The 14003-nt window shown below is 36.1% G+C and overlaps 1 protein-coding gene across 1 annotated transcript; it reads right to left on the bottom strand.

Moving 5' to 3' along the window:
• Positions 1 to 13082: 13082 nt before the first annotated feature.
• Positions 13083 to 14003, bottom strand: LOC113098479 (taste receptor type 2 member 60-like). The gene has a single exon (XM_026263588.1). It carries the CDS (start codon positions 14001 to 14003, stop codon positions 13083 to 13085), a length of 921 nt encoding a protein of 306 aa, XP_026119373.1.

The following is a 14003-nucleotide window of genomic DNA, read 5'->3' as shown; positions in this document are numbered from 1 at the left end:
TCTTATAAATGCAAACTCTTTTGATTATCAGTGCAGAAGAAATGCATAGTTATTCCTTATTGTACAAGTCATCTTTTTTCCAGACTAAGGTTCTGATTGTTTTGCACACTAGACTGCCCCCAATATGGGTTAAAAATCCTTTCTGTGCTCACTCAGGGGGACAAATAATATTGAGCATGTTCTGCAGAATGAAGGGAGGGTGAAACCTTTCATTAGTACTGCACAGGGTCTCTGGAGCTGTTTAACTTCGTGGGTGACATCCTGACCTCAGCTTCCTTTCACTGACAAAGTAATTTCCCTCTTGAGGTGCAGTGCAAAATCACTGCACTAGAGCACACTGAATCCACATGTGACATCCAGAATGATATATTGACTATTCAGCTGAACTTTGGTTTGGGAATTAATTGAGAAGCGTGTAAAAGCACAATATATGCCGCTAGAGAAACAACCTTTTACATTGATTACCAATTAGGTCACAATTGTATGATGTACTCCATAGCACTTTGCAGTTTCTTTGAAATCCATTTACCAAGGAATAAACTCACCTAAGAGAGATCTTCTCCCGTATGTGTTCAGTGCCTAAAATATGATACTTGTACCTGGTATAAGGAAATATAGAACACAAGGACTATAAGGAGCAATTTTACTTGTATATAAAGTATATAAAAAGAACAGTATATAAAATGAACACTTAAGGTAATTTGTTTATATATTAATTTATATGTTTTAAATCTGTGTAACTCAACACCATTTCTTATTGCCAATTTAAGCACTTTGCATAGACAAAGTCAGTATTTGCCTTTGGCAAGAACATTAGCCAAGATAAACTTAAAACTGTCCAGGAATGTATTTGAATAATTACCCCCTTAAAAGTGACCTTTCAGTGACTCTATTGAACGGACTTAAGGAGCTGATCCAATCTGATTTCTTTTGATTTCTCACATCAGTCAACAGATAGTGTACAACTGTTATAACTGTTACAGACATGCTTGCACTTTCAGCTAAACATTGTCTCTGTAATGGCTTTGTTAAAAGGAAGTAGGAAGATACTTTACAACACTTTTAGAAATTGGAGACAAATCAGCTTCGCTTTAAATGGTTTTAGAATGTCTGTGTTAGAACAGAATGCCAGAACTAACACAAATAAGCCCTGACAACAGCTAATATGCAGATATCTCAGAAAAAAAAAAACAGGTAGGAAAATTGTGTGGTTTACTAATGCATTTTCCAGAATGGTACTTAAAATTGCCAGTGCAGGGCAAGAAAAACCTTATTCCGCTTACTAATGTGTATGAAATGGGCTGATATGTACTCCTTCTTCTTTAAAAACCTTTTTTACTATTACCTGATACTCTGTGGGATGAGCACTCACTGCAGCCCAAAAAAATTATGCTTTTTTGGCTAGAACATGTGCCATTATAAAATTGGACAGTGTGTTAGACACACCATACACTGTGTTAATATGATTGAAAGTCACTGCCAAAAAATGGCACTACAATTTACTGTCTATTTTTAACTAATAAAGGATCAAGGATTTTTACAAACCTTTGTATGTACAGTTCATTTTCAATATCGAATGATACTGACAAATTACTTAATTATTTTGCAATATACAGTTAAATTCAAAAGTTTAAACACACCTTGCAGAATGTGCAAAATTTTCATTAATTTAATAAAATGTTTATTTGTGATAGTTGTTTCCTTGTTTGTCCCCAACAGTTAAATTCCCTAGTGTTTTTCAAAAAATCCTTCAGGTCCCATAAATTATTTGGTTTACAGCATTTTTGTGTATTGAACCAACAACAACGGTATGATTCTGAGATCCATCTTTTCATAAATATCTTTTTTTTTTTCATTTAGTTTTGCCCTTTAGAAGCTACAGAAGATAGTTACATGTTTTCCAGAAGACAAAATAAGTTTTCACCCCCTGGCCCTTAATCCATTGTTTTTTATTCTGAAGCATCAAGAATCAAGTGTATATAAACTTTTGAATGGTGTTATTTTTATTTCAATTAAATTTTAATTCAACGATTATTTTCTTTTGTGGTCTAAACCTTTTATGTGAAATATCTTATTCAGATGAGTACTAAATAAACAATAACTTGCGTTTTTTAAGGTCCCTCTTATTCTGGTAAAATAATTAACATTTTGCAGATTTTGCAAGGTGTATGTAAACTATTGACTTCAACTGTAACTACTTTTAGTCTTTTAAAAATAGTATCCAGTGGGGATATACTGTTGTTGCAAATATTCTTCAGCTTACTGTGTACACAATACATTTTTTATACCAAAGTCAAAGTCAAAGTCACCTTTATTTATATAGCGCTTTAAACAAAATACATTGCGTGAAAGCAACTGAACAACATTCATTAGAAAAACAGTGTGTCAATAATGCAAAATGATAGTTAAAGGCAGTTCATCATTGAATTCAGTTATGTCATCTCTGTTCAGTTTAAATAGTGTATGTGCATTTATTTGCAATCAAGTCAACGAAATCGCTGTAGATGAAGTGACCCCAACTAAGCAAGCCAGAGGCGACAGCGGCAAGGAACCGAAACTCCATCAGTGACAGAATGGAGAAAAAAACCTTGGGAGAAACCAGGCTCAGTTGGGGGGCCAGTTCTCCTCTGACCAGACGAAACCAGTAGTTCAATTCCAGGCTGCAGCAAAGTCAGATTGTGCAGAAGAATCATCTGTTTCCTGTGGTCTTGTCCTGGTGGTCCAATGAGACAAGGTCTTTACAGGGGATCTGTATCTAGGGCTCTAGTTGTCCTGGTCTCCGCTGTCTTTCAGGGCAGTAGAGGTCCTTTCTAGGTGCTAATCCACCATCTGGTCTGGATACGTACTGGATCCGGGTGACTGCAGTGATCCTCTGATCTGGACACAGACTGGATCTGGTGGCCACGGTGACCTCGGAACAAGAGAGAAACAGACAAATATTAGCATAGATGCCATTCTTCTAATGATGTAGCAAGTACATAGGGTGTTATGTGAAGTGTTTCCGGTTCCGGTTTACCTAATTAATGCAGCCTAAAAATCCTTTAACGGATTTGGATATTAAAAGCATATTAGTATGTTTATGTGTATGCCAGGTTAAAGAGATGGGTCATAATCTAGATTTAAACTGCAAGAGTGTGTCTGCCTCCCGAACAATGTTAGGTAGGTTATTCCAGAGTTTAGGCACCAAATAGGAAAAGGATCTGCCGCCCGCAGTTGATTTTGATATTCTAGGTATTATCAAATTGCCTGAGTTTTGAGAACGTAGCGGACGTAGAAGGAGTATAATGTAAAAGGAGCTCATTCAAATACTGAGGTGCTAAACCATTCAGGGCTTTATAAGTAATAAGCAATATTTTAAAATCTATACGATGTTTGATAGGGAGCCAGTTCAGTGTTGACAGGACCGGGCTAATATGGTCATACTTCCTGGTTCTAGTAAGAACTCTTGCTGCTGCATTTTGGACTAGCTGTAGTTTGTTTACTAAGCGTGCAGAACAACCACCCAATAAAGCATTACAATAATCTAACCTTGAGGTCATAAATGCATGGATTAACATTTCTGCATTTGATATTGAGAGCATAGGCCGTAAGTTAGATATATTTTTGAGATGGGAAAATGCAGTTTTACAAATGCTAGAAACGTGGCTTTCTAAGGAAAGATTGCGATCAAATAGCACACCTAGATTCCTAACTGATGACGAAGAATTGACAGAGCAACCATCAAGTCTTAGACAGTGTTCTAGGTTATTACAAGCGGAGTTTTTAGGTCCTATAATTTACACCTCTGTTTTTTTCTGAATTTAGCAGTAAGAAATTACTCGTCATCCAGTTTTTTATATCGACTATGCATTCCATTCGTTTTTCAAATTGGTGTGTTTCACCGGGCTGCGAGGAAATATAGAGCTGAGTATCATCAGCATAACAGTGAAAGCTAACACCATGTTTCCTGATGATATCTCCCAAGGGTAACATATGAAGCGTGAAGAGTAGCGGCCCTAGTACTGAGCCTTGAGGTACTCCATACTGCACTTGTGATCGATATGAGACATCTTCATTCACTGCTACGAACTGATGGCGGTCATATAAGTACGATTTAAACCATGCTAATGCACTTCCACTGATGCCAACAAAGTGTTCAAGTCTATGCAAAAGAATGTTGTGGTCAATTGTGTCAAACGCAGCACTAAGATCCAATAAAACTAACAGAGAGATCCATTTGTAACTCTAAGGAGAGCAGTCTCAGTACTATGATACGGTCTAAATCCTGACTGGAAATCCTCACATATACCATTTTTCTCTGAAAACGAATATAATTGTGAGGATACCACCTTTTGTAGTATCTTGGACAGAAAAGGGAGATTCGAGATTGGTCTATAATTAACTAGTTCTTTGGGGTCAAGTTGTGGTTTTTTGATGAGAGGCTTAATAACAGCCAGTTTGAAGGTTTTGGGGACATATCCTAATGACAATGAGGAATTAATAATAGTGAGAAGATGATTTATGACTTGTGGAAGCACCTCTTTTAGGAGCTTAGATGGCATAGGGTCCAACATACATGTTGTTGGTTTAGATGATTTAACAAGCTTATACAATTCTTCCTCTCCTATAGTAGAGAATGAGTGGAACTGTTCCTCAGGGAGTCTATAGTGCACTGTCTGATGTGATACTGTAGCTGACGGCTGAATGAAAAAAATACTTAATACAGAAGTGTAGTTCATGCATTTATGATCATGACTTCTCAGTGAAGCCTAATATGTTTTTTTTTATAATGATAAACACTGTATATAGAGAACAAAGTCCCTTGCATTGATAAAAAAAAAAAAAAAAAGTAAAACAGCTTTACAATTAATCTAATTCTTAAATCCTAAAATTGTAAATCTTAAATTTTGAGAAGTAAAAGCAACACTTTCTGTTTTGCTCTTGGAGCTTTAAAACCCTTTGTGCTTGTTTTGGCTCCAGTGTAGGCAACTGTCTTTTTTTAAATAGTAGTCTTTCCTTTTCTCACTCTCTCCTCTCTGTGGGCCATATTCCCCAATGAATGCTCATATCAGTGCATTGTCAGCCCTTTTGATGGAACCTGAATGGTCACTGCCTGTTATTGGCCACATGGGGACTCTAATAATCGCAATGTAATATTTCTGCATGGGGGAGGAAGGTGGGCTGTAATTTGAGAACTGTCAGGTGGTGGACTCCAGTAAAATCTTTTGAGGGTTGTAGTGGAGCATATTCTTGTGTACTTCTTATGGCACCATTTTTATTTGCTCACATGGACAGAACTAAAGGAGAGGTAAGACTGGCAAAAGCTAGCAGACAAAGAAGGTCCATTGTCCATTGTCAGTGGTATATGAACCACTGATAGCTCAGAGGTTACTTACAGTACAAACTGGCTGCTTTAAATTTGTAAACGTGACAACCTGACATATTCAAAGTTTAATGGGATGGGAAATCCAAATTAAGAAATGTTTTACCTCACAAACAATTTCTGTTTGTGTGGCTTTCTCTTGGAATGAGTGCATTTTTCCATGGAATTTTGCAATATAGGTAAATGTGACCACATTCTTAAAGTGATCTTAATGACCCTTAATGGGCAGTCAAGTTTATTGTTGCTCTGCATAATTTCATATTGTCATTCCAATATGATTTTGCACGATCTGGAGTTTTGCATAAGGGTGAAAAAATTCACCATGCTGAAATTTTGTTGACGTGACTGTACCTTTAGACAGAAATCTTTTAAACAGGGGACAGTAACCTATATTTTTTGCATTAATATTGCAAGATGATTACCTTAAAATAAATATCACCATTAAAACAATCGTTCACTTTTAAATGCAAAAATATTACAAATGCAATTACAATTATTTTAATCTAATGATGTTTACAACAGAAGTTTAGATTTAGATTTTTTTTTTTTAAGCAGGCAGCAAGCTTCTAAAAATAACTTATTTCAGTATCTCCCATTAGACAGTTTAAAATGAGGTGGAGAATGAGTCAGAGGAAAACACTAGAGAGAAAGTGCTGCAGATCTCATGTTGTAAACACAAAGTGATTATTTAATGACTTTGGGGCTTGTTTAATCCAAGCACAGCTATGTATTCAGGTACATTTTGCTGTTTAAAGTTTATCTGACTGTGAATGCCTTGCAGATAATTTACTCTCCCTCATTTTTTGGGATTATTACCTAAACATAAAAAGAGGGGCAAGATTACTGTATGTTGAATATTTTGACTAGCTTAAAAGATGCCTATAAATGATAAATTCACTAGAGTGCTTGTGGTATTTTCCTGTACTCTTCAGCTCTGTACTGGGAGCAGATTTATCCAACCTCATTTGTTTGCATTGAAACAACAGATGAAAACTCTATTAGACAGCTGTCATTTTCTCCAACGCTATCAAAGCCTGCTACTGTGATGTTTACACTCACGTAACATTGTCTCTGGCTCTGTGATGGAGGTGCTGATGCCCACTTAATGTCTTTATATGAGCTAAGTTTCAGGGAAGAGCCATACAAATGTTTGTTCTAAGCCTCAGGAATTCTAGTGTCAACTCTGTCCTTATAGTCCTTTGAAAAAGACTAAATGTAAGCAAATGATTCCCCTGCTCTTCTATGAAATCTGTAACTGCGGCACATCATAGGGAGGAATTCTCTCAGTCCCTCTGGCTGCACTGATGTGAAGTGCATGCACACATCTATGAGGTTTATTACATCCCTGAGTGAATGTCCTCCTGTTATTATCTCTCAGAACTCGCACAACAACAGAACTCTATATTTTTCAGAACATGTCTCACTTTGGTAAGTTTTGGAACTACTTGTTTTAACTTCTTAACTGTACACCATATTTACCTTTGACTGTTACTGCAGGGACGTCTGCAGATCGCTGTCTCAATCAGAGAGTGTTTACATGCAAGCTCTTGAGTCTGAAAAAGGACCAGGTGGGTATCCCCTTAAGAAATACCTCCAAATACTCAATAAATGATCTCTCAGTACGAAGCCTTGAGAAAACACTTTGTAAGTCTGCTAGGGTGATAAATATTAAAGAGCTATGTCAAAACATGAAAGACTTTGACTTTTCCTATACCTTCATTTCCATATTTTAATTTAGCCTAAAAGCCTAATTAATAATGTTTATTGTGCAGTGTCTTTAGATCAAGAATTTCAGTGAAAAATATATGAAATGTAGCAAATTCTTGAAGCAATAGACAGAAAAGGTATAATTTATAAAATATTTCTTATCGTTATTATTAACCTACCCATGTTAATATACAGTATTAACTTTTTAATGTTATTTCGCAGATCAAATCAATGTCAAAGGGGTCATACGACTCTGCTAAAAAGAACATTATTCATTGTATTTGCTGTAATGCAATGTGTTTATGTGGTTTAAGGTTAAAAAAACACATTCTTTTCCACATACTGGACATTACTGTTGCTCCTCTAAGCCCCACCTTTCTGAAACGCGTCGATTTTTACAAAGCACATTGTTCTGAAAAGTGAGGTGTGCTCTGATTGGTCGGCTATCCAGTGCATTGTGATTGGCTGAAAGCCTCAAGCATGTGCCGGAAATGTGAGAATAAAAGTAACACCTTCTTTCTTTGCGTGAACATTTGAACAGCATGACGTAGACATGTGGGAACGTGTTTGAACAAACCGTTTGAGGAAGGAGTGGTTGACTCTCTTTGGATTTGAGACTTTCTTTATGCACCAAGAGCTTGTAACACTCCAAAGAGAGAGGAAAATTTGAAATCGCATCATATGACCCCTTTAATGTCTGGCTACACTGAAATGTCTTAAAAAAATATCTGAAACTGTGAAAACTACTCATTAACAACTATGTGAGGGTGATGGTCATAGCAAAAGCTACAATATCCTTCTTTTTATTTTTAATAATAGCTGTTAAGATGCTACTCATCAAAACACTTGTGTGCGCAAGGGGGCTTTTTGTGCATTCTATATGGGCTCCCAGATGGAAGTTCATGCTGAAAAACAGACGACCTTTTTCTGTTCACCTTTATTTTCCTTCATTTTTTTGCTGACAGAAAGCTCTTTAATGCTAGTGCTGACCATTGGGGTGCACTTTGCTTGGAGTGTGTTGTCTGATTATATGGGTCAGCAAATTTCCATATAAGCATACCTCTAGATAATAGGAAAACCGCCATTAGAGATTCCCAGGTGGCCTGTCTGAAATGGTTTGCAGTGGAAAGGGAATCAACATGAGCACACATGGACTGAAAAGCTGGTGCAGGTGAAGGATGATCGCTGGAAGTTAGAAAACTGAGGAAAATCAGTTATATATCTTTGACAATATATATATATATAATTACATATCATTTATTTACATGTCCATTATTTTCCATGTCGACTGTGCTCTCTGTGTTGAAATTGAACCTCTTCATCTGGATTCTGTGTGTGGAGCCGCTGCTACTCTCCACTTCAGTGACAAATGAGGACATCTCTCTACGTGAGATCTGAGCAGCATTAGGACTACAGCGTGAGAGTCATGCTTGATAAACCCAGTAAGAGGTGGTCATTTTAAAGCCTTGACACTTGGTGGACCATCACTGATTAAAGACTGATTGACTGTCAGTCACAGACTCATCACATGCTTGCATTTAGCCCTCATGTGAATTCCTGAGAGCAGATGTATTAAAATGCCTCTGTCTTGATGGTGAGGTAGGGCTTTACTTAATAATGCAATAATGTCAAGGCTTAATGCACAGTAACAATTAAAACGAGTTTGCCAACATTCACTGAGTGAGTATGTGCATCAAAACTGGTGTAACATTTGCTTTTGATATATACAGTCTGCAGATAATAATCCAATGATGATGTTGATAATTTCCAATAGCTAAAGTATAATGTGCTATTAATATTACACATACAGTAAACCACTCAAAAGTTTGGGTCAGTAAGGTTTTATTTCCTATTTAAACTATTAATACATTTATTCAGGAAGGATGGATTAAATTGATCAAAAGTGACAGTAAAGACATTTATCATGTGACACTGAAGACTTCTTTTCTTCACAGGAATAAATTACAATTATTTTATTTTAAATGGTTATATTCCCAAATGTAACAGTTTTTATTGTATTTTTAATCAAATAAATGCAGCTTTGGTCAGCAAAGGAGACTTCTTTTAAAAATATACCAACCACAATCTTTAGCATGGTAGTGTATATACACAATTAATTAAAATATTAACTAAACAAATAGAAAATTAATAATTATACTGCATATATCACTCAGAAAACTCCATCCCTAAACAGCATTTATGAGCAAAACAAACTATATGATTGATTACCTTAAATAACATTCATACTGCTCTTCCTGTAAGTGGGTTTGAGTAAGCTGCAGTATCCACAGACCCTTCTGTCATTTAGCCAAAGTTCTTGTTATGTGAGACCACACAGCTGCAGACAACACTTTTATGAGGCTGCCTTTATAGTCTAGAAAATCAAAGAAAGAGTTGTTCCTCTTGTAATTTGTCTACTGCAGAAACACTTTGCTGTAAGCCAGCTGGAAATTACACCACATGAGGCAAATGAAACTTTAACGATACATGTTCCTTTTTGTAATTATTCTTATAATTCTGCCATCAATTTGCAGATCTAGACTAGAGTCCTGCAGTTTAAATTGCATATGGAGAATGTATAAAATAATATCTGCTTTATATGAAACTGCCGTTTTGCTTCTGCTATTATGTGAAAAATGCCTGCCATTTCTATATTCACCACCAGCTTTGGCAATAACGATTTTCTGATGTGGGGGAAATCAGTTTATCCCCACCATTTTTCTCTCCAGGTAGCAGAACAAATGATAGCATATGCATCATACCACTGAGCCATTTTCTGCCAGTCTCTCTCTTAATCCATTTATTGAGTCCTGTGGATGTTTTGATCACTGAACGCCTCAATTTATGGGCGGATTCAATCTGAAGCACAATCCCTAATGTGTGGTGCTTGTTTCGGGGACGTATTTATTTTCAATGATTTATAATAAGCTGAAAGCTCACATTTATTGAGCTTTCGCCATCTGACACATTAATGGATATCTCAGTGTTATGAGTGACACAAAACTAGAATTGCTATTCAGGAGATCGTTTACCTGGGATGCAAATATTCAGTTTAGTGTATCATCATATTTCACAATTGACCGGTTTTTGTGCGGAATCATTTGTTATATTTTCCATCATATTGGCTGGAAATGGCTTCACGGTTCTGTTTGCTTTATGATACCGTACAAAAAATGTTTTGTCTCAGCAACTTCTTCGTGAATACCCAGCCTAAAGGCTTTTTCACACACTTCTGTGCTTTTTAAACATCTGTATGAAATGGAAACTCATCCATTCTATTTTCTGAATGCATATCTTTGTTGTGAACAAGCCATCGGTGCATACATGAAAAAATCCAAACACTGCTGATCTAGCATGGATTGAGCTAAACTATCCACGTCTCCCCTTGATCTACATTCAGAGTTAATTATCTGATGTGGTTGTTCATTGCTTAGTGGCCACTGACTCATGTTAAATTAGATAAAGATATTCTTCAGGAGAGAGAACAGTAATCATTGGGATCACTGACAGTTTTACTGTGGAGTGCTTGGCTGCACTACATTATTGGTCTCAAAGGACAGATCGTGATAAAGCCAAATGTGCTCTTCAGCTGTTTCATATCAGGTATGCACATCCTTATTTTTTTCATAAAATATTATCCATTTCAACAAGTTCACTGTTCAGCAAAATTTTATGTAAATATAGATTTATTTTATTTTATATGTACCAATAACCAACAGTGAAAAGCAGCTAAGAAGAGCCTTTCATATTCCTTTAAAACTTCAAGCAATCTAGAGCATGCAGACTGAATGAGAGACTGCAGTGTTTCCTGTTCATGAAGTTATATTTGGCATTTAAATGATTTACTGAGTGTTAGCACCCAGAGGGAATAATTACAGAGTTTTATTGGATTGTCAATGGGAAGGGATAAGGCAGATAATGAGATAAAAAGCCAAAATTGTCCTTCAAGCTACAGTATTTATTAAATAACCAGAGGTTTATAAGATGGAGACATCTTCATCAGCCATCACTGCATAATTAACTTCAACTATAGAGAGAAATGTTGGTCACCCTGGCACTAATTTAACTGAGAAGTTCAAATGTTAGACAATTTTTAGAGAAGGTACAGTTCCTGAATTTGAAAAAAATGAATCACTCACTATGTGTTCCTTTGAAATATAAAACAAAAACGAAAGCACAGGGATTTATGAGTATCCTAAAATGCTTTTGGATTTTTAATTGCTTTTTTTTTGTGATGGAAGAATATTAGCTTATGGGAAATTATTCAATAATCTGAAGCCATCAACCTTGAAAACACAAAACAACGTGCCCAGTCAAGTGCAAAGAATACATTTCAAATAAGAACATGAAAAGTTCAAGTTTATTTTTCTTCATTCAATTGCATGTTCAAATCTGCAGCAGCCTAGTCTGTGGTAAAACAATCAAATATTGTGTGTTATATAATGTCAGTCACAACTGCCTATCACACACGGAATAGACCTAAAACCAAATGAATACACTCAGCATGAGTGCACAGATAAATTTGTGGCTGCACACTATTGTGACAAACTCCTGGGGAAATTGGTGAAGCATACTTAACAAGGTACAGTACAGAAAAATGAATAATGTTCCACTGCAAAATAATTTGAATATAAATCTTCACACATGACGATTTGTTTGAAATAGCTTGTAAAAAGCAGACTTCAACATTTTGTCATGCTATAGTCCCCCACGAATCTATACACACATGCAGTATTATGGAGCATTATAATGGTTAATTTAACCCTAAATTGTCTGCATCAGTTTAAAGAAAGATATTCAGCTGACTGTATTTTATTCACTGACTGAAATATCATGTGCTGCTCTGCAAAACGTGCTATACACACCCCCATCCCAGTTAATGAGGCATACAGCAGGTGTAGTGAGGGCAAATTCTCCCCACTCTGAAGGGAAAGGCATGGATTTGACTATACATTTCAATAAAATCATATGGTTCGATTAAATCCAGAGGTTGTCATGTGCAGGATTTGCTACACAGTTAATGTACCATAAAGGAGATTTTTCAGATGCAAATAAAGCGACGTCAGCCCTTTACTGACAGTCCTGGCCAATCAGAGCGATGCAAAGTATTATTTGCCAAAATAGGACAATGTAAACATAAGCCATGATTTTGACACACCACATACTGTACATTGCCTGTATATGTATACTATTTTTCTCACAGTTCGGCTTGCTGTTCAATAAAAAATTTCAAATTTCATTAAATTAAAATCAAATAAGGTTACTTACATCTAAACAACTGGATTTATTGGTAGCACTTTAGTATGGGGACCAATTCTCACTTTTAACTTTTTGACATATTGTCTGTTTATTACTACATATATAGCACATATTCATCATGACCATATTCTACATCACTAATCCTAATACCTAAACTTAACATCCACCTTAATAACTATTAATTAACAGCCAATTAGGAGTTTACTGAGGCAAAAGTCATAATTAATGGTTTGTTAATAGTGAGAACTGGACCTTAAAATAAAATGTGACCAATTTTTCTAAACTGTGTAAATATGTGTTTTACAAGAAAACACTATATCAGTCTTTCTAACTTAAAATTTCCTGCTTAATTCGAAGGAGTATTTCTGAGTGAAAATTGTTTCAGTGTAATATTACAATTATTAAGGCTGACAGTTATAGCTGTGGGTTGCAGTTAATGACAGCTCTTACTCTTGACATTAATTTACACAGCTTATTGATAAATTGTAGATTTGTAATTCAAAGCAGAGGAATATGGGAATATTATAGCAAAACTTCACATGTAGCACAAAAACCAGTTACAGACATTTAAACAAAACCTGTTTCAACATTCCCCGGTCCTCCCTTAAAAATATTTTTGTTAATTTCCATACATTTCCCATTTCAATTTTACTAACATGTGAAAATATAGGTTAGAGCCTATAAGTTCTAAACATACGTTTGCTTACATCAGATATAATGAAAATGCATAATAAATAGTGAGATTCCTAAGATCTTATTTGTGTCTCTTTAGTTTGTTAATGACACTTACAATTCCATGGCGAAACACAGACTGGGAGAATCCAAAACACAGTAAATTTCCCAAACTGGACATTGAGCAGAATGTCATTGTGACAAATCTATTGGGATCAATCATTTCGAAGAGGTCCGTTATGTAGAGGAAAGCAACTGCAATAGTCCACAGGCTGCTGGGCAGAAACAGGGCTGCCTGTACCATGCCTGTTACTGTGACCCGCATCTGGCTCTTCTGCTGGGGTTGGGAAAAAGATTCACTGCTCTGGCCCATCTTTTTCATATGTTCGCGCAGATAAACAAAGGTTTTGCCCCAAGAGAATAATAACGTGAACAGCGGACAGGTGCAATATAGCAAATATGTAAAATTAGCCACATGAAATAAATACAGGTCTGTCTCTAAGCTTTCAACTAGTGTTTTGTTTAGTTCAGGTGAAGTGAAATTGCTTGGGACAGGCCCAAGCAAAGAATATGTTACTGCTCCCATAGACAAAGAAATTAGAAGCACTATTTGATTCAGACCGAAGCCGATGTATAATATGGCATTCATATTCCTCTTAATCCAGATAAAGATGGGATGTTGCTGAGGAACAATTGAAATGTAGTAGAAAATGCTGATCCAGGCATTGCATGAGAAGTTGGCGCAGAAAAACTGATAAATCAAAGCTCTGGTTAGCGTTTGAAGCCAGAAAGGTGCATCAAAAAGCAACATAACAATGGTCAGCACAGTCACCAGTTGTTGAAACGTTGAATTGAATAACACAACAATTAACAAGAAGCGCAGTGGATTGCGAGGCATTACTCCAGCGACTGGTCTCATTAGACAAAAAGAGAAGACGATGTTGAAAAAGGTTGCTGTGAGGCAAAGGGGACTGGAGAGCAAAGCATATAGCCATGGCTCCAT

The sequence above is a fragment of the Carassius auratus genome, unplaced genomic scaffold (assembly GCF_003368295.1).
Source record: "Carassius auratus strain Wakin unplaced genomic scaffold, ASM336829v1 scaf_tig00216569, whole genome shotgun sequence".
Classification (NCBI taxonomy): domain Eukaryota; kingdom Metazoa; phylum Chordata; class Actinopteri; order Cypriniformes; family Cyprinidae; genus Carassius; species Carassius auratus.
Note: the sequence above shows the minus strand (reverse complement) of the source record. Positions and strands in the feature narration are given on the sequence as shown.